Source organism: Haliotis rubra, unplaced genomic scaffold (genome assembly GCF_003918875.1).
Source record: "Haliotis rubra isolate DU_JTF1 unplaced genomic scaffold, ASM391887v1 Scf1766, whole genome shotgun sequence".
Lineage (NCBI taxonomy): Eukaryota > Metazoa > Mollusca > Gastropoda > Lepetellida > Haliotidae > Haliotis > Haliotis rubra.
This window is the reverse complement of record NW_025765743.1, coordinates 3,223-28,953: the sequence shown is the minus strand read 5'-3', so window position 1 is coordinate 28,953 and position 25,731 is coordinate 3,223. Positions and strand designations below refer to the sequence as shown.

General features: G+C 38.1%; 1 protein-coding gene across 1 annotated transcript; it reads right to left on the bottom strand.

Annotated features, from left to right (window-relative positions):
* Positions 1-19,454: 19,454 nt before the first annotated feature.
* Positions 19,455-25,196, bottom strand: LOC124273113 (monocarboxylate transporter 12-like). Its single transcript, XM_046708334.1, has 4 exons — positions 25,116-25,196; positions 21,664-22,116; positions 20,795-20,845; positions 19,455-20,011 (listed from the first exon to the last, which is right to left on the bottom strand). Exons 1-4 carry the CDS (start codon positions 25,189-25,191, stop codon positions 19,947-19,949), a joined length of 645 nt encoding a protein of 214 aa, XP_046564290.1. The 5' UTR covers positions 25,192-25,196; the 3' UTR covers positions 19,455-19,946.
* Positions 25,197-25,731: the final 535 nt, after the last annotated feature.

The window sequence follows — 25,731 nt, the reverse complement described above, 5'->3', positions numbered from 1 at the left end:
CTAAAACATGGCTTACGAAACCCCAACAAAGAAAACCAAACGTCCTCTTGACACTGATCCTATTGACGATGACCTCAGACCGTCCAAAGCTATTGACTTTTGGCCACGTTTTGTAGTGATTGAAACTGTTGACAAGACACCGTTAAAGTTGAACCCTTTTGCAATATCTAAGGGTATTCAGGGTAAAACCGGAGATGTTAAGAACATTAAAAAGTTACGCTCAGGTGCGCTGCTGGTTGAATGCGTTAAACGACATCAATCAGCCAACCTGATGAGCACCGAATCGTTCGTCGGCGTTCCCGTTACTCTCTCTGCTCACAAGACATTAAATACAAGCAAAGGTATCGTCAGAGACCGCGATCGCCTGTTTGCTGACATGTCAGAACTTGATATCGTGACTGAAATGAAAGACCAAGGTGTGCTGTAGGTCAAACGCTTTTCAACCCGTAAAAACAATGAAACTATTCCAACCAACACTTATCTATTTTCCTTTTCTTCTCCGACAGCTCCCAAATCACTGAAGGCAGGTTACTGCAACATCCAGGTTGACTTTTATATTCCGAATCCGCTCAGATGTTTTAAGTGCCAGAAGTTTAGCCATGGTGTAAAGACTTGTACATTGTCCGTGGTGTGTGCTCACTGTGGTGAGAAGACACACACAACTGAAGATTGTACAAGTACCTTTAGAAAATGCACCAACTGTTCAGGAGAACATTCATCTTTCTCAAAGGAGTGTCCGATTTGGAAAGAAAATGCAGATCAACAAGATCAAATTTACCCAAAACATCAGTTTTTCTGAAGCCAAAAAACTTGTGAAGAGATCGGAAATTACAGAAAGTTATGCTTCAATAACCAAAACACCAACTGAATCAAGCCCTAAAGTATCTACATCATCCACAAGCTGTCAAACAAACTTGACGTGGGTCAAAAGTGACAGTCCACAGTGTTTATATCCTGCTATATCATCTCAAACCACGGACTCACCACTTCCCAGTACATCTGAAAGGCAGGCAGAGTCATCTTCAGATAACAAGTCACTCACTCAATCACGTTTACAATCTCAATCGTCATCTGATACTCAGCAAACTGCTAAAAGCAAAAATAAACAGAAGCTTGATGCTTTCAAAAAACAAAGTGGCAGAGCCCCAAAAGGGTCGGAAAATAGAATTCAGTTATATAACAAATACGGATCACTTGAGGACATGGACGTGTCCGAAAACGTCCATTCTACGGCACATAGCTTGTCGCCCTCGAAAACAGTGCGGGGTAGATCCCCAATTAATCCGCCTAAAAGATAGGTCTATCTACCAATATCGTGCAGTGGAACTGTAGGGGACTACGGACAAATTTTAATGAAATACAGCTAATTGTCCAAGATTTAACACCATCAGCTTTCTGTCTGCAAGAGACATATCTGAAACAGACAGATCATTTTAACTTACGTCAGTTTGAAGCCTATAATTATTTTTCCCCTCCAGGTGATAGAGCCACTGGAGGTTCTACTATCGTTATACGATAGAATGTTATTCACAGCCCTGATACTCTTAACACTAATCTCCAAGCTGTTGCAGTGCGACTTACTCTGGGTGTAGCATTTACGTTGTGCTCTCTGTATATTCCACCTTCATCGACACTTCAGCTGACTGATCTTCAATCACTCTATGATCAACTCCCGAAACCATGTGTTATCATGGGTGACCTAAACGGTCACAACCCACTCTGGGGCAGTACTACCATTAATACTAACTGGCACTTATTCTTCTTTGGATTTATCTCTTGCAAATTCTAACCTCCTGAATGAATTTGATTGGTCTGTTCATAATGACCTTTGTGGAAGTGACCACTTCCCAACTATCCTTTCAGAAATAACTCCATCTGATTCTCCTTCGTACACAAGATGGTACTTTTCGAAGGCTAACTGGTCTTCATTTCAAACTAACTGTAAATCAAAACTGCGACCTGATTGTTTCAGTGATATAACTGATCCCATTCAAACTTTTTCTGATGTTTTAAATGAAATAGCTGATGAGTGTATTCCAAAGTCCTCTACGACTCCACATGTACGAAAACCATGGTTTAATACAGAAAAGCGAGGAAAAGGCCGAGCGTTATTTCCGCCATCATCCAACTGTCCATAACTTAAATAAATTTAAAATACTCAATACAAAGGCGCGTCGTACCTTTAAACAAAACAAACGACAATCTTGGAGAAATTATGTCTCCAAAATTAATTCGCACACGCCAATGTCTAAGGTTTGGAACATGGTTCAGCCAATAAAAGGCAAAGGTTCAAAATCAGCTGTACACCATCTTAAAGATGGTGATAACTTGATAACTGATAAATCTGACATTTCAAATAAAATTGGCGAAACCCTTGCCAAAAATTCATCATCGGCAAATTATGTCCCTGAGTTTCAGAGATATCAGAAACAACAGGAAAAGACAAAACTTATTTCGAATCAAATAACGGTGATGGTTACAATGAAGTGTTTTCATTACATGAGCTACATACAGCTCTTGAGCAAGCTCATGACACTGCGGCGGGTGATGACAATATACATTACCAGCTACTGAAACACTTACCGGAACCATGTCTGATGACACTTTTAGATATATTTGACAAAATATGGACGTCTGGAGAATTTCCTCCTTCATGGCGTAATGTCATTGTAGTCCCAATACCAAAACCTGGCAAGGATCATACAGATCCGTCTAATTACAGACCGATCTCTCTAACTAGCTGTGTTTGTAAAACCATGGAACGTATGGTGAATAATAGATTAACTTGGTATCTTGAAACCAATAACCTTATAACCAATATTCAATGTGTTTTCAGGAAAAATCGTAGTACCATTGATCATTTGGTACGCTAAGAATCCTTTGTTAAGAATGGTATAATAAGTAAACAACATGCTGTATCAATTTTCTTTGATCTTGAGAAAGCTTATGATACGACCTGGAAGCATGGCATTTTGAGGGATTTACATGACTTTGGTTTGAGAGGCCGTTTGCCTCTTTTTATATCACAGTTTTTAAAAGACAGACAATTTCAAGTCCGAGTGGGTTCAACCCTGTCTGATCATTACAATCAGGATCAGGGTGTCCCTCAAGGCAGTATTTTGTCTGTCACTTTATTTAGTATCAAGATCAACAGATTATCCAAGGTTTTAAACGATTCCATTGATGGATCACTTTTTGTGGATGATTTTAATATTTCTTGTCGTGGTAAAAATATGCATACTATTGAACGGCAATTGCAGTTGTTGTCCAAGATATTTTTATGGATTAAACTTCTTTTTTAATTTCTCTCACAACGTTTCGAGACCATTCCAGGTCCCTTCATCAGGTGAACTGGCAGTTAGGACTATGATGTCGTCATCAATGTACAACTTCTAAATGCCACTGAAAGACATCAATTGCAGTTGTGTTTAAATAAAATAAATAAATGGTGTCTTGAAAACGGCTTTAAATTTTCTAAATCCAAACCTAATTGCATACCTTTCTGACGTAAATATAAGCCTCATAAGGACCCAGAACTATCTTTAAATGGCACTCCCATCAAAGTTGTAAAGGAGGCCAAATTCTTGGGCCTAATTTTCGATTCCCATTTAACATTCCTGCCACATATTAAATCCCTTAAGGCTAAATGCCTGAAGGCACTCGATTTGTTAAAGGTTGCCTCAAATTCAAAGTGGGGAGGGGATCAAACTACCCTCCTTCACTTATACCGATCATTGGTACGATCTAAACTTGATTATGGCTCCATCGTATATGGTGGAGCCTGTAAAAGCAACCTAAAACTACTTGATTCTGTCCACCACCAAGGCCTCAGACTTTGTCTTGGGTCCTTTACAACCTCTCCTATTGATAGTCTATATGTTGAAGCAGATGAGCCTTCTCTTACACAACGTCCTTTAAAATTATCTTTACAATACATTACTAAACTATATACTAGCGAGTCTAACCCTGCATTTAACTGTGTTTTCAATCCCCTCTATGAGGATTTATACAACAAAAAACCTTCTCTTGTTCCGCCTCTTGGGCACAGAATTAAGCCCTTCATTTCTGCTGCCGGCATTGTGCTGGAAAATATAGCTCCTTCCCGTCTTCTTTCTTCTCCTCCTTGGCAGTTGGTTAGGCCCCAAGTTGACCTAACTTTGACCACATTTAAAAAATCAGAAACTAATGAATTACAGTATAAACAAGAATTTAGTCAGTTAAGAAATAAATATAATACATATAAATCCTTATTTACAGATGGATCCAAGGATGGTGGCGCGGTGGCTTCTGCCAAAGTCATTGGATCCAGAACAATCTCCTCTCGTTTACCAGATAACAGCTCTATTTTTACAACAGAAGCAAACGCCATATTACCAGCTTTAAAATATATTACAAAACACCCTAAAAATCAACAATATCTCATCTTTTCCGACTCACTTTCTTGCCTTCAGGCTATTAAAAATATTTCTTGTAAACATCCACTTTTATTAGAAATTATTGAATTGTACAATCAGCTTGCTACTGGCCAATGCAACATCGTCTTTTGTTGGTTACCAAGCCACGTTGGCATTTCTGGGAACACAATGGCTGATCTTGCTGCTAAGGCAGCACTCAACAAATCTGTGACACCACTTCTTATTCCATACTCTGATTACAAAGCTAGCATTAGAACTTACATCCGCGATCTGATGCAGAAGAAGTGGGACACCCAAGTAGGTATTAATAAATTACATGAAATAAAACCCTATATTGGTTACACCTACTTGGGTTGTCAGTCCAGATTTGAAGAGGTCATCATGCGACGATGTCGTATTGGTCACACTAGGTACACTCATGCGTACCTATTGAAAGGTGAGGATCCTCCGTTTTGTATCCCCTGTGATGAGAGAACCACGGTCAAGCATGTCCTGCTTGACTGTGTTGAATTCTCAATCATAAGGGATAAATATTTCAAGTTAAAACTGTTAAGGATCTTTTTAGTACTGTTCATGTTCATTTAATTCTTGCTTTTTTAAAAGAAATTGATTTAATTAATGAATTTTGATAAATATGTTCTGTACTTATCTGTATTTTAAGTATTGGTAGATTTGATTAGTAACTTAGATTGTTAGTGGCTGTACCCTCAAAGGAGGTTGAAGTATTGTACAATTATTGTCCTCCTGAGAGGGTACGTCAGTCCCAAAACATTTCAAGTACATTTAAGTATACCAGGTGTTTTAATCGTAGTATTTTTGTCATTTTAATGTATGGCTAATTCTCGGTATAAACGCCAATGGCTGAAGGGATGGTGTAAATCCAGCTAGGGTCCATGCAGGTAGCAAAGGTAATGTAAGTCATGGGCCTTAGTATGGTGATCTACCTTCAGTTGTTGGCGATCTATAGCCCATTTTTACATTGTATTGTCTTCTTTAATTGGAATATTTTAGCTTTGTTCGCTAGTTTTATATTCATATCTGTGATTATCTAGTATTTTTACTGTCCTTCGTCGGCAGGTTTTTATAATATCTATATATATTCTATTTCAATGTCAAATGTTCTCGTCACGATATGGCTGAAATATTGCCGATGTGACGTTAAATTTTAACTCACTCACTCACTCGAATGGGAACGATAACAAATACTAGAAGCTTATTTTACTGAAAAGTAATCGTAAATGTAATTCATGTTGTATTGGACATTCTGAAAAGTCATGATTGTGTAGTCGCAGAGGTGCATGTTGAGTGCTGCCTGAACATGTTTATATCCCTCAATGCTGTAACCGTTCACATTTTGTGTTTGATGTCAAACGACTTGACCTTTCGTTTTCTTTATCTGTTTGTTCAAACTATATCTGAAATATGTCTCAGATTTTTAACAAAAAAATAAATTCGATACGCGTGAGACACAGGTGATTATTCATTTTAATCCGAACACTCACAGGATACCACGTTATGTAGTGAAACGTACAGGTCCACTGGAACTGTTGTGATTAGCTTAGCTGACTATTCACAATCAATACTTATTCAAACATATAACTGTATAATGCGTTATTTTTCATGAATGCCAAGCTACCTCCACATAATAAATCTAAATGAACTCAGCAATGCAAACACCATGCTTATCATACCAGGACATCCTGCTATTCAAGGGTGATAAATGTCTTCATGGTGCAGTAACGATATTTGAACGATCACTTACACGAAGGTAGTTGATGAACATGCAGATGTCGCTTCAAGCCTTTTAAGAATCGCATTAAACAGCAGGCACCTACTGATCTGAACACTCTTCTCAAACGGTTAAGGGCTCAGGACGTCGATGTCCCGTCCGTTTCAATAATTTAGCAATTAACACTGGATTATAGAGACAATGATTGGCCTACGTGTTGTTAGAAGAGGATAATCCGGATGAGGGCACACCTAATGAGAAAACGAGCCCAATCTTTGTATGAAGACAGTGTTTTATTTCAGTCTCAGTTCACTTAGTATATATACATCAAAATATAAAACACATAACATACATAGAGGCGTAAGCCACGAGTGGTAACGGGAGACTATATGGACAGATTATATTTAACCATGTTACAACATACTACATTTTACAGGAATTATAAATAGTTCTACTGCATAATATTTCGAGATTTTACAACATATTACACAATTTTAAATATACATACCCATTTATACAAGTACATTATAAATTTATTAAAGATGTAAAAGAAGAGACGCTGAATCAGCAAATTGTCTAACAGTTAACATTCCATTTTGAAACTGGTGTCTCAGTTCTTGAAGACGACTATCGGTATTTTTCTTCTTCGTGGGTTGTCTTTGGCCTCCGGCATATTGCACCAACGAGATGTAGGAATAAACTTATGTTCAAGTTGAGCATTAGCCATTTCAAAATCGAATGCACCGATGATGATGATTTGGGGTTTTACGTCGGCTTTTAGCTGTAGCCAATGTCGCCGACGGGGTAGGTGGTGGGTAGGATAATAATAAATAGGTTTAAAATAAGGAGTAAACCACCGTACCCAAAAACAATATAAATGCTGGGGCATTAACCTAAGTGGGATTTTGAAGTGAAAAACTTTAAAAACATGAGAGAAAATAAATAAAAAGCCGATATTATGAAGGGAAGGGGAGAGGAAAAGAAAAAGCAAGCACACTAGAATTTATTAGTGGTGAGAGATAGAGTTATAACTAAATAGTAATAGTGAAAATGTTGGGCCCTAAGGTGGTGGGGTAGTGGGGGAGGGATGATAAGGAAGTATAGCATAGTGGGGCATGTATAGGGATGCAGGTAAGCTGCATGATTTATATAAGGGATTTAATAAGGAAAGAAAAATGGGTTAAGTTGGTGGGGGGTGGGGTTAGGGTAATGGAGCGAAGAAGGCTGTGGGTAAGGGGCCGTGGCTGTCGGTAAAGATTGCAGGTAAGCTGGCTTGGGTGGATGGCATTGACCTTGCGTTAGAGGGGTTGGGCTGCTTTGTTTTACGTTTTAGTGGACTGTGATTGGCTAAGGGATGGGCGCGGACCTCGCAGCGGGTTTAGGAGCACTATAGATGAATGAAATTGACTCCCAGGTCTAAATGTGTAGGCACGTGCTGGTGATAGAGTGATAGTAAGGGTAAATTGAATTTTGACGCCTGATCTAAATATATAAGCTAGAAGTGAGTGGTAATGAGAGGGTTGTTTGGGAGGTTCTAAATTTTTGGAGTAAGTTAGAGTTTTCAAAGGAAGGTGGCTATGGCATGGAATATAATAGTTGGGTTGTGGGGGTTGAGTAGGAGGTGTATGTTATTGTGGTATTTCGTGGGAATGTTGTTGTGTAATTGCTTAATGTTTGTTTGTTGCAGCTGGCAGTGTGTGAATATGTGGTTTATGTCTTCCTGAGTGTTGCAGTGTGCAATAATCCGTCTGGATGTCTGTTTTGTTTATAGAGTGTGTAATTTTAGTTAGTGATGCCTGTGATTAGTCTGGTAATTGCCGTGTCAATGTTTTTGATGTTTGAATATGTGGGATTTTTTCTTATTGGCGATTTAATGATGGATGAGACCCAGGTTGATTTGTTTGGACTGATGTTGTGTTGAAAGTTGGTATTTGATATGTTTGTTTTAATGAGTTTTTTTATTTCTGATTTGGATGAGTGGAAGTTGAGGTTTGGTGAAGTATGGGATGTGGCGAGTTTGGCTGCTGTATCGGCGGTGTCATTTCCTGTGATGTTTGAGTGGCTGGGGATCCATGTGAATGTGATATTTTGTTTGAGCGTGTGAGTGAGTCTGTTTGGATTATTATATTGTGTATGAGGTCTGGGCGCGATTTAGAATGCATGTTGTGAAGTTGTTTGATAGAATTGAGTGAATCGGATAGTATAAGGAAGTTTGTTTGGGGAAGGGAGGGTATTAGGTGTAGTGCAGTGAGAATGGCAGTGAGTTCGGCAGTGTTTATTGTGGGTGTAGTTGGTGTAGTGGAAGTTTGTTGTGATGGGAGGGTTTGTTGAACATGAATGCCTAGGCCTGTGGGTTTGTTAGAAGCTGACTGATGCATCTGTATATATGTGTGTGATTAGGGTATAGGTTGTATTTTAAGTAGTTGTTTGTGATATTAGTTATGGTGGATTGACGGGTGTTTTAGGTAGTTGTTTGAGGATTGTGTCAAGGGACATGTCTGTGATGGGAGGGCTTTATCGTGAATGTAGCTTGTAATGGGATGTGTGTGTTGTAAGGTGTTTAGCTGTTGTGCATGTAGCAGACTGTATAGGTGGGTAAGGCATGATGCTTTAAAGTGGGTTTGATTTGAATTTTTAGTGTAGATTTTAATGTTTTTATATTTGTTTGTGATTAATTTAAATATGGGTTGTGTTGGGCCCCAGCCCAGTAAGTGAAGTGTGGTTTGGTTTATTCTTTGTGTGATTGAAGAGGTGCCTGTGAGAAGAAGTAGTGTGTTAAGAGAGGTACCACTCCTCGCCGAGGGCTAGTTTAGAGCGCTTTAAATTGGATGGAATTAAGTTTTGAAGATTATGGGAGGGAGGTAGTGGAGAACCGGTGCGGCGTAGTCCAATCTCGATAATATGAGAGTTTTGTATATATTAATGAGGGTATGTTTGTCAAGCCCCTAATTTGTGCCGCTGATGGCTCCGCATTAAGTTAAGATCTTTTTGACATGAATTGACCAAGTTATTAATATGGGGTGTCCATGTCATGTGGTGGTCGAAAGTTACTCCTAGAAATTTCGCTTCTTTTTTGAATTCAATTTCTTGGTTGTTTAAGTGTAGTTTGGGGGTATAATTTTGCATATGCTGTCGTTTGAATAATATGCCCACGGTTTTTTTAACGTTGATGTGGAACCCCCATTTTTGGGCCCAATTTTGAATGGAATTTAGCATTTTTTGAATTTTGAGTGATGCCTGTTTAACTGAGGTTGAGGAAGTCCAAAATGAAATATCGTCTGCGAATTTGGCTGTAGTGATTTCAGGCCATTTATCTGGAAAAATGTCATTAATCATAAAGTTGAATAAAGTTGGGGATAATATGCTCCCCTGGGGGTTCCATTTTCTAGAGGATATGGGTCCGAGATGGTGTTGTGAGATTTGATTGTTATTTGTCTCTCGTTTAAAAAAGAGTGAATGAAATTTAGTATTCGACCGTGTAAGGCATGTTTTTGAAGTTTTTGTAGAAGGCCGTTATGCCAAACCATGTCGAATGCCTTGCTGAAGTCAATGAAAATGGCCATAGTGTATTGTTTCTGAGCTTGTGCTACTTTAACATCTTGTTCTAAATGTAAAATGTGGTCTAAAGTTTGTCGATTTGGAGTAAAGCCGCTCTGGTCCTCCTTAAGTAAGTTGTTGGTTAGAATAAGGTGTTTGAGCCTGTTGTTTATAATTGTTTCAAGGGTTTTACAGAGGTGGGAGGTAAGTGAGATGGGGCGGTATGAATCAGGCTCGTTCTTGGGTTTCCCACCAGCCTTGTAATAACACGTCACATGAGATTAGCCATGTGCTAAAATAACACCCAAACTTCAAAGCGTACCGCTTATCGACGTCCTGAGCCTTATAAAAAATCCAAAGGTCGATTTCCTGAGCCGACACCTTCTGAAACTATTGTCATGTAAGTGGTAATAATTCCTGGGCATTGGAGATGAGATTGGCGTGCTTATTTTGGAATTTACTGCTTTTCATAAACTAGAATCTCATAAACTATTATCTATTAACAAGTTCATACACCAATTGCATAACACTGTCTCTGACCACAAACCCAAACGGCCCATCCCTTGTGGCAGGTGGTAATTAGAAGGTACCAATTAGAGAATGTATTCTACAACAATAAGCCTATTAGTCCCTGGCAAGGGTTCACATAAATGACATGTAATAAACCCTGTCCAGTATCAGTGGGTCCTGTAAACCTTTATTTGATCCATGATGTAACGTAGGTCTATGTAAGTTGTGTTATTGGCGATCTATAGCCCATTTATTCTGTATTGTTTTTCCCCTATAGTTAAAACGTTTTAGGTTTAATTACTAGTTTTACATACATATCTGTGATATTCTAGTTGTTTGACTGTCCTTCGTCGGCAGGTTTTTTATAATATACATATATTTCATTTCAATATCAAATTTTCTCGTCACGATATGGCTGAAATATTGCCGATGTGACGTTAAATATTAACTCACTCACTCACTCACTATGTAATTTGTGTGTACAAAAACAGTGACAGGTGAACTATTATTTAGGCTTTTGTTGGTAATAAGTAAAACATACACGTAAAACGGGATTATGGAAATTGCCAGCCATACTAGGGGCAAATATAACAGTCAATATCAATTTGTGACACTTAAAACAAGAAGGATGCAGATGAGTGAAGTTATACTAATATATTTATAGAATTGGTTCCTAGTTGATCGCATAGGACGGCGAATAGAAAACACTTACTTTAAACATGATCCCAACTTTAAAAAAATGTATCTCTTCACGCGCCAGATGCAGTTACATTAATATATATAAAGCACAGATGGATAATATCAAAATACGGTTTATTCCTGCAGTTCTCATGAATAAAAATGTCACATGCAAGATGAATTATATATAAAATAAGAACTCTAGCAGAACAAAAGAGGCGTGAAAGAGTTAAATCTGTACACTCATCGGGATCCTTGGGTAAAGGGTAAAGGAGAAATTGAAAGAAGTAGTGGTAAAATCCTTCCTAAATTTCCAAATGTTTCAAAGCCTTGGACATATTATCATCTTTACAATTTTGGAAATTTTTGGAAATCACCATTTTTTTTGTGTGCAAACCCTGTATCATAATGGATGATCTTAACGGACATAATCCTGTGTGGGGAAGTACCGATACTAACAATAAAGGGAAAATGTATGTATCCTCAATGATGGATCAACCACATATTTACACCTTTGTTCGGGAACCTATTCTGCACAGACCCAAATATGTATAACGAATTTGAATGGTCAGTCCACGATAACCTGTGTGTACTGACAACTTGAATTCTGACTTATTTGTCAATACTCTGGATCCGATTTAGTTGTCTGATAAACTGAAGAATATTCCTAAAGCTTATGCTAACCCACATATTCGTAAACCATGGTTTACTGACGATTGTAAACATGCTAGGAAGTGTGGGAAGAAGGCAGAGAAATACTTTCGCTGACATCTTACATCTCACAATTTAAATAATGTAAAACTAAAAAATAGTACCAAGGCTCGACGAATTCTAAACAAAGTACACGTCGGTCTTGGAAGAACTTTGTATTTAAAATAAATTCACGAACGCCTATGACGAAGGTGTGGAACGTGATACAGAGAATCAAGAGCAAAGGTAGAAATTCTAGTGTTCACCATCTTATAGATGGACACAAAATTTTAAAAGATCAAATTGACATTGCAAACAAGTTGGGTGAAACTTGGGCTACACATTGGTCTTCACCAAATCATAATCCAAAGTTTCAGAAATATACAAGTCATCAAGAAAAGCTGAAAATTAACTTTCATTCTGATAATGGTGAAGATTATAATGAGATATTTTCACTACATGAGTTGAATACTGCCTTAGCGCAAGCTCACAAGCTCATGATGGCAACGGATATAGGTGCTGATAATATCCACTATCATCTCCTAAAACATTTACCCAATGAATGTCTTAAAAAAATTCTGAACATTTTTGATAATATTTGGACAACAGGGCACGTTCATCTTTTTGTGGCGTGATACCATTGTTGTACCAAAACCTAAGCCTGGCCGAGACAATACAGATCCATCTAACTATAGACCAATTTCATTAACTAGCTGCATTTGTAAAACCATGGAATGCATGGATAATAATAGATTGCTGTGGTTTCTAGAAACCAACAACCTTATTACAAACATTCAATGTAGTTTTCGCAAAAATAGAAGCGCCATCGACCATTTCGTCCGATTGGAATCATTCATTAAAACCTACATTGTAAATAACCAAAATGCTGTATCAGTCTCTTTTTACCTAGAAAAAGCTTTTAAGAGATGTCCATGGCTTTCGTTTAAGAGGCCTCATTTTATATCACAGTATTTAGCAGACAGACACTTTCAAGTCCCTGCTGGATCAACCCTGTCTGATCACTACAATCAGGATGAGGGTGTTCCACAAGACAGTATTTTGTCTGTTACTTTGTTTAGCATAAAAATCAATAGTCTCTCAAAAATATTAAATGGCTCAATTGATGAGTCATTGTTTGTGGGTGATTTTAACATCGTGGTAAAATATGCATACTATCAAGAGACAATTACAGATGTGTTTCAATACAATTCATAAATGGTCACTTGAGAATGGCTTTAAAGTTACACAGATAAGGATCAAATGTATTCTTGTCGAAAATATAAGCCTCATAAAGATCCCAAACTTTTTCTAGATGGCTCTCTAATTATCGTTGTAAAGAATGGTACTTACTTTCGACCATTATTTAACCTTTTTGCCACATATTAAATATCTGAAGACCAACTGCTTGAAGGTCTATTAAAAGTCGTCTCCAATTCAAAGTGGGGAGGGGACCAAACAACCCTCCTTCATTTATACAGATCGCATATGGTAGAGCTGCACAAGGGATCTCTAACAATAAGATTCTGTCCATCACCAAGGTCTAAGACTTTGTCTAAGATCCTTTAGAGCTTCTCTTGTTTCCAGTCTCCACGTTCAAGCCGATGAAACTTCTCTTAAATAACGCCTTATAAAATTATCTTTACAGTATCACACTAAACTATATTCAAATGAGTCTAACCCTGCGTATAACTGTGTCTTTAATCCCCTTTATGGGGATTGGTACAACAAGAAATCTTCTCTTGTTCCGCCTGTTGGGCTCAAAATTAAACCATTCATTTCTGCTGTCAGCATTGAGTTTGAAAGTATATGATCTCTTTCCCGTCGTCTTTCTTTTCGTCCTTGGCAATTAGTGAGGCTACCAGTTGACATACCACTGACAACATTTGAAAAATCAGAAACTAAGGAATTATAATATAAACAAGGATATAATCTGTACTTTACTAAGAAAGTGTAATCCAAATATAACCTACGTTACAAAGGATATAATCAAATAAAAAATAAATATAATACACACACACACACACACACACACACACACACACACACACACACACACACACACACACATACACACATACATACATACATACATACATACATACATACATACATACATACATACATACATACATACATACAAACAAGCAAACAAACATACAAACATACATACATACACATATTTTATAGCGCCAATATCCGCAAACCGTTCAAAGGCGCTTTGGCTCTAAGATGGTATTGATATCACATAGAGTTCAAATGCTTCAGCAAAGAGACAAGTGTTTAGATTTGATTTAAAAACAGCTAAATCTGGTTGTGTTCTGAGGTGAGATGGAAGATTGTTCAAGAGATGAGGACCAGTCGTCTCGAGTGACCTGTCACCATATGTGTTTGTCCTAGTCACAGGAATTGTCAAAAGACACTGGTCATTTGATCGGAGGGGACGTACAGGAGTATAACGGTGGAACAGATCACAGAGTTACTGAGGAGCTAGACCATGTAAACTTTTGAAAACAAGGAGTAGAGTTTTATATTTTATGTGGTAGTGGACGGGAAGCTAGTGAAGTAAGTGAAGAACGGGAGTAATGTGGTCCGATTTCTTTGACTGTGAGACCACTCTGGCTGCAGTATTCTGCACCTTCTGAAGATTGTGCATAAGATAATTCGGGAGACCCACAAGAAGCGCATTACAGTAGTCAAAACGAGATGTTACATATGCTTGAATAAGAGATGCTGTAGTCTTGACGTCCAGGTATCGTCGAATCATGCCGATGTTGCGAATGTGGTAGTATGCCCTTCTACAGATGTTATTAATGTGTGGCTCCATGGATAGTAAGGAATAAAACATAACCCCCAAGTTTCGCACCTCATGGTTTGGATAAATCTCACACTGACCGATGCTGAATTGAGGAAGAGAGATACTGGGTTGGAGACGCTAAGGGTGGAAAACTATGAGTTCAGTTTTATCATCATAAATCCTTATTTACAGATGGATCCAAGGATGGTAGCGCAGTGGCTTGTGCCACTTTCATTGGATCCATAACAATATCCTCCAGATTGTCAGATTGTCAGGTCAATATTCACAGCAGAAGCAAACGCCATACTAACAGCTCTTGAATATGTATATAGACAACCTCAATGTAAACAATATCATATTTTTAGATTCTGGCTAAACAAATAGTCGTCACGCTAAAAACATATTTCTTGTAAACATCTACATCAAACACTTATAATAAAAATAATTGAATTATATAATGATCTTGCTACTGGTCAATACGGCATCGTCCTCTGTTGGTTACTAAGCAGTGTTTGAATTTCTGGTAACACAATGGCCGATTTTGCTGCTGAAGAGGCACTCAACAAATCTGTGACACCACTTCTTATTCAATACTCTGATTACAAAGCTGTCATTCGATCATATATCCGCGATCTAATGCAAAAGAAGTTATTCAAATTCAATAGGTATCAATAAATTACATCAAATAAAACCAACTATCGATTACACCTACATGGGTTGTCAGTCCAGATTTGAAGAGGTTCATTATGCGACGATGTCGCATTGTAATACAAGATACACTCATGAATACCTGTTAAAAGTGAGGATCCTCCGCATGACCTGCTTGACCGTATTGACTTTCTCATCACAAGGGATACATATTTCAATGTCAAAACACTTAAGGAACTTTTTTACAATCTTAATTATCATTTAATAATTGTTCTTTGAAAGGAATAGAATTACAAGATAAATTCTGAACTATATGTTTTGTAAATACATGTAGATAAGAGATATTTTATAAATGGTAGTATAAATTAGCAACTTCGATTGTTAGTGACTGCATCCTCAAAGGGGGTTAAAGTACTGTCAGATTAGAATATTCCCATCAGAGTTGATCCTACAGATTATACAGTAACCACCCAGGTATATCCACCATCAACGTTCTTTCTTGAAAGCTTCATGGATTGTTCTGTATGGGGAAGCAGTTTATGTTTTCAAACTGGTTTCCAGTGTTATGTTCTTTTTTCTTGAATAGTCTCTTTCATCAAAAGATGAGCAAGGGAATGCGGTCATTACCTACGTGTGTCATGTTTAGCCAAAAAGCGGTATGCGTTCTACAAATGATATGTCGATTAGACGGAATAATACACTAAACACGGAAAACGATGATGTGTTAGGTTAACAGCTGTAAGTAGGTTTTAAAGTACTATAACAGGCGTTCAAAAGTGGGTAGATCACCTGGGCTGTATTGTTCCAACTGTAAACTCCCTGTAAACGCTTTTAGTTTGTAAATAGGGCACAACTATCAAGCAGCGACAAGATATTCTTTACCTCACAGCCTATACAAATTGTCACTTCTTATGAGTGTCGTTGGGGTACTCTCACACGCAGACGAGGGTCAAAGTGTCACTCCTGTAATACCGCAATATAACCAAAAACCATGGTGTCTGACAAGGCTTAATGACATTCAATTGTGTTTTGAAACATAAATGTAACTCATACTCTTTTTCGAACGGAGCATCGGTCAAGTGTTATGGAAACTTTGTGTGGACAGTTTAGATACACTAATCATAGACTTATGATGGAAGTTGGCAGACATAGATGCATAGCTGTAAAAATGAATATTTGTGAGGAATCTGATTTCAATATGGTAGAAGGTGACTTTCCTTTACTCTTATTTTGTGCAGAATAAATATTTAAACCTGCCTTTCTGTGTACATCGCACTCATCAAGACTTTCGTGCAAACAATAATAATCTTTAAAAACTCACACTTTTCAGTCATTTTAGGGTTCGAATCTTTTACTTGTGACATGTTTATGCTGAGTGATATTAGTGTGTGAGTGAGTTAAGGTTTTAAGTCAAATCGGCAAAATTTCAAATATTGTGACAATAAACAAGTTAAATGTTCTAATGATATGATATCATATGATTATAAAACTTGTATGTAGATCTAAAATGTCTTAATTATAGAAGACAACACAATATAAATATGGGTTATATATTGCCAATAACTGAAGGTAGATCACCATACTGGGGACCATGCGAGCTTACAGTACATTTGCATTCTGCATGGACCTTAGATGGATAAGTAGTAATATTAAACCGACTCACCACAGATATGTTTTGCACTGTTGGTTACCTAGTTTCCGGTGCTGATTCCATAATTGTTCTGCACATAAGTAACTGAGGCATCTACAGGACCAGCTTACCTCTTTCTGTGTTAGACAGACGACAAGTGAGGATAAAATGGAATAATTACATGTAAACTGCACCACTAAGTCACGATATGGTGACATTGACACTCATCATATGTACACACTATATATGCTATACTGTCATCGTTCAGGCAGGTTTGCTGTGTGCATACTTTTGCTATTCTTTTCACTTATTGAAGGTACTATAATTCCATTTGTCATGTGCAGTCATTATTAATGTAAATGTACACTTTCTCTTTAGTTGATTTTATGGCTGAATATTGCCGATGTGACGTTAAATATTAACTCACTCACTCACACTCTTTAGTTGATTTCGCACCTCCAAAAACATTTCTAAATAGAGTCTTTTCTGAAAAACTGAAATGAAGTTTTGCAAAATCTCATAACGATCGTTCAAATATTATAGTGTCATAGTTGACGACTGGGTATTATATGACTTGAACCATACGAAACCATACAAAAACGAATACCTCTGCAAGATTTTTCTTATACGTTTTCAAATCGTTGGAAACAGTCGTAATTTGATCAACAGCCCAACCTGAAAACCCTATCGTTTTCAGAAGCATACATACACATTTGTGACTAATGCGCTCTGTCTCTGAAGAGTAACATTTTGCTTAATGTGTCACAACAAAAATTTACAACAACTGACAGCATAAAGTCCCTGAATTAAATATGGTGTGAAGTTTCCAAGAACCTTAAAGTTCAAAGTATGGTTTGCTTATTCTGTGCCTTGCATGTTCATGTTGAAACATATTGAAATAGTCACAAGCAAGACAACCTATTTAGGATTAATAGAAAGAATGTTGGTGATTGTCGTTGGCTATGTTGTACCCATATGGTGAATCGAACCCGGGTCTTAAGCGTGAAGGACCGACGCTTTAACAATTAGGGTACCCCATCATCCCGGTTAAACATGACATATTTGACATTACTGAAAAAGTGTAATTACAGATGTAAAATGGACAAGAATTTACTCATTTCTCTATCTCTCAATCAAGTGAGTGAGTGAGTTAAGTTTTACGCCGCACTCAGCAATATTCCAGCTATATGGCGGGGGTTTGTAAATACTTGAATCTGGACCAGACAATCCAGTGATCAACATCATGAGCATCAATCTGCGCAAATGGCAACCGATGACATGTGTCAACCAAGTCAGCAAGCTTGTCCACCCGATCCCGTTAGCTTTAATCAAGAGACGAGAAGGCGAGTCATTGAACTTGGTTCTTTTCTTCTTCTTTTTTGAAAATCTAGAAAAGCCCAAAACTATATTGGAAAATAAGTTGTTTGATTTTAAAATGGTATTCGTATAGCGACTTAAAGTCTCTTATATCTGACATGACATCCAACTGATCATGAGTGACTCCTCAAAGATAGATATCAAAACCTGGACAACTGGGATACACACGCCTAATGCACAGTCGTAAAATGGGTAAAAGTGCCCGTTTGTGCAAATTGTTTGTGCTTTTCTATACAATGTGCAAAGTATATCAACCAGGTATGACACTGTTTAATCTTCATGAGTCATTGGAGCTGAATGTTTTCATCAAACGATGTCAGATTGTCAAGAGTGAGTGAGTTAGTATTTAACGTCACATCGGCAATATTTCAGCCATATCGTGACGAGAACACTTGACATTGAAATAGAATATATATATAGATTATAAAACCTGCCGACAAAGGGCAGTAAAGCAACTAGAGTATCACAGATATATATGTAAAACTAGTAATTGAATCTAAAACATTTTAACTAAAGGGGACAACACAATATAAAAATGGGCTATAGATCGCCAACAACTGAGGGTAGATAACCATACTTTGAGCCATGGAGATTGTCAAGAGGATAGCGACTATTGTAACAGATCCAAGAAAGGAAAGTGTAGTTCAAGCTGAATTAGTGTGTCACGCTGCGTGTGTAAAACAGGGAATTTACCACATGTGATGGGTATCTGTGGACATTGCACGACAGGGTTAGAATTAAAGAGACCACGTCATTTAAGGGACTAACCTCCTTGTCTAAAAGATAAAATGCAGGGCAAATGTTTATTATGAAGTTGTATTTTTTGGATTCTTGCACTTTAAATGTATGAATTTAGAAAGATTCGCTCAATCAATAACTTGAAAAATATGTGGTCAAAATGTTTTAAAATTTGGAAGCATTTTGTCTGGGGGAGATATGCAGTGCAAAGGTGGTTGTGATTTTCTATTTTTGAAAGAGTTTCTTTAAAACTCAAAATGAAAAAAAACAATAATTTAAGCACATTTGAATAGCTTGTTTTCAAATTTGGGATCACCCTCCATACCTATAGGAGAGGTGCAGTGCAAGGTTTTTCATGTCTCGAGAATTATCATTGATAAGATCTCTTTAAACAGTCCCACATCAAATTTGTTCAGCCAATAACTTTACAATCTTATCATTAAAGTTTATTTTCAGATTTGGTTAATGTAATCTTTGTTCATAGATCAGATGTATTTCAGCGTTTGCTACAAATCTAGTATTTTCGACTTGAATAATCATTATTATTATTTTTTAACTGACTCTGGGAAAAACGGTGAACCTTGCTCATATTTTGCGGCTCATGGTACATCGATGAAGCTGTTCGTTGTTGACAAGTTGTGAAAACGACGCTCAGCATTTGTCAGTGTCATGTCAGTGTCGCTACGTTCATGGCACCAACATTTACAGTAGTTGTGTAAAACGTGTTTAATCATGCATTGTAATTTGATAACAATCGTTTGATCATCAAAACAGTTACAACAAGAAGACATAGTCATCAATATCCCTACCACAGTGTTCTGTTCCTATTGGGTACCTTTGTTAACTCCACCAAGACATTCATGTCCTGAAAATACATACCAAATTAGGTTTCCCAATCTATAACGCTTTCTGAGAAAATCTGTTCCCATTGGGGATACAATGCACTAAGTCAACAAACGCACGACAAGGGCAATAACTCTGTAACAAAATTGTAACACGGTTTCGGTTTTCGATCTCCATCATGTCCTGAAAGCACATACCAAATTTTGTTTCCCTGTCTATAACAGTTTTTGAGACGATATGTCCCCATTATCTCGGACGGACGGAGGTCACTCCAATATCCCCCTCCAACTTCGTTGCGGGGGATAAAAAATACTTAGTCTATTTTTATTTATACAAAGTTAAGATTTAAATATCGATTTATCTTAGCTTCTTGGTCAACGGAATACACAAGGCGAGGAAGGCACTAATGATGAAGCAGGCACCTGCAACGAAACAATGACCAAATATACACAGAGTTAAAAGTTATGTACCCATGTCCGGTGTCCTCCGCCGTGATATTGCTGATATATTGCTAAAACAGAGTAAAACTATACTCCCTTAATATGAAATATGCAGACAGCAATGAGGCACTGATGTTGGCAAAATATTTTGTACTGAAACAACTAGAAAGCAGGCACATTAAATGTATATTTACAGACAATAGTATCCAATGTTTTGCAAAGAAATCGTGTTGTTTCTCAAACATTGTCGATTGTTGTTTTCCTCTTAAATTAATTGCTTGTCTCTATCAGAAATTAAAGGTTACCACCTGACAATCAATGGTTTGTCTATTGTTTGAAACTGTTTCCCTGTAGGTTCAGCATTCCTGAACATGGGGAGTAAACAATGAAGCATACAACTTTATGGATGACATCTTGTTTATTGCACAGAGCGACCACTTGATGTAGATTCTTACACTGTTATCTAGCTAAAAAGTGATAACGGTGTAGAAATCTAAATCGAAACGACATTCTATTCAGTAAACAAGAAGATGTCATCCATAATGTTGTATGCTTCATTAATGGTTTGTCATACTGTTTAGTCCAACAAATGGGACACGAATGTTTATGTCTGTTCACTAAATTCACAGTGCACTCTTACTCTCTATCATTTAGTGGACTTTTCTCTTTCAACATATTTTCATCTGGCAGGTTGTATAAAACTCATTTTACTTATTTCTGTACACTATTAACGATTTTTCAATAATGGTGATCACAATTACTTACCTGAGAAAAGAAACGTAAGGACATACACTCCAGTACTTTCATAAATAAGACCTGAAACACAATGTGGTGGTTCTTCATGTGGCATATGTCTCAGTTTGATGATAAAATAGTTTAAGGTAATGAACAAGACTAAAATCTTAAGTAGTATATACCAAAATGCATATTTGAGGTTCTATAACAATGCATGTTTCATGATTGGTTCATACCTCCATGCACCAGTCAGGTAGGGAGTTACAAGCCGTCTATTATGACATTACATAACGCGTTACCGCATCAGCCACTCACACATTCACCGGCAAAATATACGTTCAATGTTAACCTACTTGCAATGGGTGGTCCAACCATGTTGCCGAGTCCGAAGCAAAAGAAACATATACCATAACCAAAGGCCAATTTGGATCGGCCTATCAGCTCAATGCATATAGGACTAACCAATGTAAAAGGTCCCTGGCTGTATGTACCATACAGGACACTGAAAATCATTTGGAGACTGTACGTATGTGACAGCACGGGGAGTAGCAGAAGGGATACTCCTGTCATTCCTTGTAGTCCGACGTGAAGGATAATGTTTCCAATAGCTGGATCAGAAGATGCAAAACCAGCAAGCAGTCCGGAACAAAGCGCCGGTACACCCATGACAGTGAACAAACTGGCAGACTGTGCAGGTGTACTGCCTTTCAATTCAGCAAAATTTGGTAAATGAACCATGCAAGCTGCATCCCCAAGAGACCAGAAAATGATACTGAGCAGATACAGGAAAAATCCATTTGTGCAGAACAAGGTTACACATTGAGGTATTATCCTACCCCGTGAGCTTTCAGTTGTTACATGCCAGCTGTGTTCAAGCAGAGATTCTGCCGTTTCATTACCTTTCCCAGGACTGTTTTCTTTAACAATCCGAGGCAAATTAGCTGGAGAACAATGGTTCTCGTCACGCTGATCAAACTTGATGGTCGTATTTTCCACAGTTAGAACATTATGTTGCGATTGCATCGTCATTGTAGGGTCTCCCTGTGCATCACAAATCTCCCCTGTGTCGTCTTGGTGGGCAAGATCTATTGACAGTGACTCCTCTTGCATCAGTGTAGACGGTGGTCGAATTAGAGCTCCAGCTAAGCACACATTGAATGTAATGCCACCCAAAATAAGCAACGCGCCTGATAAATTGTACATCTCCAACAGCTGAACTGTTAATGGTCCGATTACCAGCAGTCCTACTGCACCTCCAGACATGCAGATACCGTATGCTACTGGGAGTCTCTTATTGAAGTAGTTGCTGGGGGCCACGCCACTGACGTTAGCAGCCAGACCACAACCTAAACCTGTGGATATAAATACACACGTTCACGTTCGGTTGTGAAAGCATACATCAATGAGTTATTACGTGTAAAATTACAGAATAACCAACGAGGTACGAGTAATTACGGAAAATGTGTTACGAACAAATGGTTCCAGTCCCAAGCTTTAAAAGTTACTGTCAAATCTCCGTCCACTTTCATAGGTCATTAACTTTCAAGGCAACAAATGGTCAGCAATGTTTACAAACGTGGACGTAGTGTTAACTTGTTGTAATTACTTTGTCAACTGAAACTCATGAAGAATGAGGACTATTTTTATGGATATACAACTTCTTTATCCTATATAGGCGACGTTTCGACATATATTCTAATGTCGTTATGGCGGATTTAACCGACCAACTTAAAGCCATCCCAAAGCACAACATCAGCTGGTACACCACGTAAGTCATCAAGAGGAACCAGCCTGATTTCAAAACCCGAAAACTACTTGAAGCTGTCCACATAAAAACGTTTTGCCCATCCATCAAGAGAGATGAAGGATAGTTCATCCCCAAGGCCTATCACCACTTGCTCATTTAATTTCGTGTAACCCTACTCAACCATTGTGCATTACCCATTGTGTAACACTGTACATTATCCATTGTGTAAACATCACTTCACTACTGCCTTTCCAACGGTCCCTGTATCACTTATGTAAACAACCTATGTACATAATTCCCTCCTGACTGCCCATCAACATCCTTAATCTCTTATGTATACAACCATGTACATGTTCTTTACTGGCTTCCTATCAACCTACTTAATCTTCTGTTATCAACTTCTTCTATTGTATAAACAACTCAGTTTTGCCTCATCCCTCATCTGTTGTACAAATATCTCATGTATATATATCACCCACATTACTTCCCATGTACCACTTGCTTGACAGTGACATTAGCATCTATGTCACAACGTCGCCTATAGAATACAAAAGTTGTATATCCATAGAAATAGTCCTCATTCTTCATCTACCCAACTTCTAGAATGCCAATCAAAGAAGTCAACTGAAACTCATGGGGAATGAATGTTTGGTTGACTATAATGTGAAATGATGTAGGTGATCAGAAACTATATGTTCCTGTCTTGTAAATCTCGAATCAGTGAGACTGTAGCACGTGAACTATGTAAATGATTGCCCTGGATTTGTGAATGAAGTCAGTGAGAGAGAAATAGTTCCGTCGTCCACTGAAAATATATCATCAACTGTCTGCCTTGAGGATCATTCACTAACTGCACATTGTGTAAATATCAAAAAGATACCACCGATGTCTAAACCGAATTATTTCTTCAGTCCCGACGAGTGCTGGTTTAGACAGCTTCCACTGTATTTTACCCTATATAGGTAATAACAAAGCATTTAGCATTTTGTTATTTCGGTAATTACTTATACTTGACATAAATAAGCACCATGAAATCTGGTGGAACCGTATCTGGACAATGTTTGAGTTACTGCGGTGTATATTTGTAGGTTAGACTACAGTGTTGGAAACGTTTTACTATTCATCAATTCATTCACGGACACATGGTGCTCGATTATGAATCAAATATGTTTCCTGCAGCAGTGGATACAAATTTAACATGTATAACTACATATACTCAACGGAGGGTTAGTAGAAGGAGGCCAACACATTTCCGATGTGACGCAATATGACGTGCCCCTCGAAAATGTACTGGCCCATGGCGTCACCAAAACAAGAGGTCTGTAAATGTCGTTTGTCTATGTAAAGCTCTCTACAATACTAGACCGCAAGGCAAATGTACATAGACACTCGAAATCACACGTCCTCCCGTGTGTGTAAAGCTCTCTACAATATGAGGCGATAAGATGGCGATATCCTACCAAAGTATCAAAGACATCGTGTCGAGCAGTCCATGTAAAGCTCTCTTCAATACAAGACAGCACGAGGACAAAAGGAAGCACAACAGAGGCATTGTGAAATACATTTTCATACCTTTTATTCACAATACTGGACACCATTGAACACCGATACATTTGCTGTACACATTTAAGCAATACAGCAACAAGTAGATATACATAGTTTGTCAGGCGACAGCATGCATCCTAATATCAGTGTCGAATCTTGAGGGAAACGTAATTTTCAGGAATACACACGATGGGCTATCCCTGTTGTGTTCAAAGTCAATATAGTCATTGGCGTACCATATCCACAATCTTAAACCACATCGGGCACATGCAACCTTGTCCGAAACACAAGCATAATAATATCCTCTCCGGGCAAGCTGCATACCTTTCTGAACCAGTTGTTCGGTCCAGTCCCTCACGATAGCCATCCTTTCGTAGCTGTTTATCATCGTTTTGTGATATCGTCAGGCTTAAATCAGTAAGTAGTTTTATATGTTCTTCTGATGGTCTCCCGCGGGCGTCGGACCTCTTCGTCACTCGCCTACTTTCCGGTGGGTCAGTTAATAATAAAGTCCGTTAATAAAGTGGGTCAGACATTGGAACAGCGTGGCATACTTTTAGAAAAGTTACTAAAACAACACCAAACATCAAAGACTACCGCCAGTCGCCTTAACGCGAAAACCTGAAACTAAAAAGCCGCCTCAACGCGAATACCCCATAAAAAGACAGGTTGGGCACTGTGCAAGTGGTGCGCGCTTTTAGGTGATGGAAGCCACCTTCAATCCGTCATGGCCGGCGCGTGTATTGAGTCATGGACGTCGTCTTGTTTTTGTGATGTCATTCGGTTAGGGTGAGGTCAGCGCATGGATTCCGCCATCTTGTTTTGGTGACGTCATGGGTAAGTACATTTTCGAGGGGCACGTCATATTGCGTCACCTCGGAAATGTGCTGACCGCCTACAACTGAGTTTCAGATATATCAACTCAATAATGTTGTCAGAAGATTATTGTTGTAAAATAAATTTCTTTCACTTTTCATTTTGTTTTGAAACTTTGAATCAAAGTGTGACATTGACCACATGCGCAGTCCAAGTTTACACGACAAGCATGATGATTCTTACCTGATATGACTCCGACCGTAAGGATCAAACCAGTGACAGTCCTACAAAAGGATGCAGCTGTCAGTCCAAGTAACATCAGTATACCACCACATATACCTGTCCATCTGTTTCCAATTCTGTTTTGAACAATTCCTGCCAATGGTCCTGAAAAAGTCCTTCATTAGTTCGTTGGCTCTCATAATGATAGCAAGATATAAAGGAAACACTTGACACGTTCAGCTTTCGAAAACATTGGACACATTTTTTATTTCATCTCACCGAGGAAGATATGTCAATAGCTGTGTGTCCGAATTTCATTTCAAACATTTTGTTCTTTGAAGGAACCATGTATTTCTTTCATCATACTCTTTCCACAACAAACTTTAGTAAATATGCTGCATATTTAGTGTGTTTTTTCCTGTAATGATTTATTTCGTGGTTGAGCGTCAAGCATTGGAGACAAATGTTTCAAAATACGGATGAACAGTCATTTATGTATTACGTGAGATACCGAACCTGCGCCCCTATTAACTACACAATGACCCCAAATTGTGTGTGGCAAAGACTGACGGAACAACAAAGTCTTCCGAGTCTTGCAGACTGTCGGTTCTTTATGAATCACACTGATACGTATGCC

Coding starts and splice junctions, on each gene's coding strand:
- LOC124273113 (XM_046708334.1), bottom strand. CDS start 25,191: ATGTTACTTGGACTGACAGCTGCATCCTTTTGTAGGACTGTCACTGGT. Junction 20,846..21,663: donor AGAAAACAGTCCTGGGAAAG/GTAATGAAACGG, acceptor ATTGTGTTTCAG/GTCTTATTTATGAAAGTACT. Junction 20,012..20,794: donor CCTTACGTTTCTTTTCTCAG/GTAAGTAATTGT, acceptor GTTTCGTTGCAG/GTGCCTGCTTCATCATTAGT.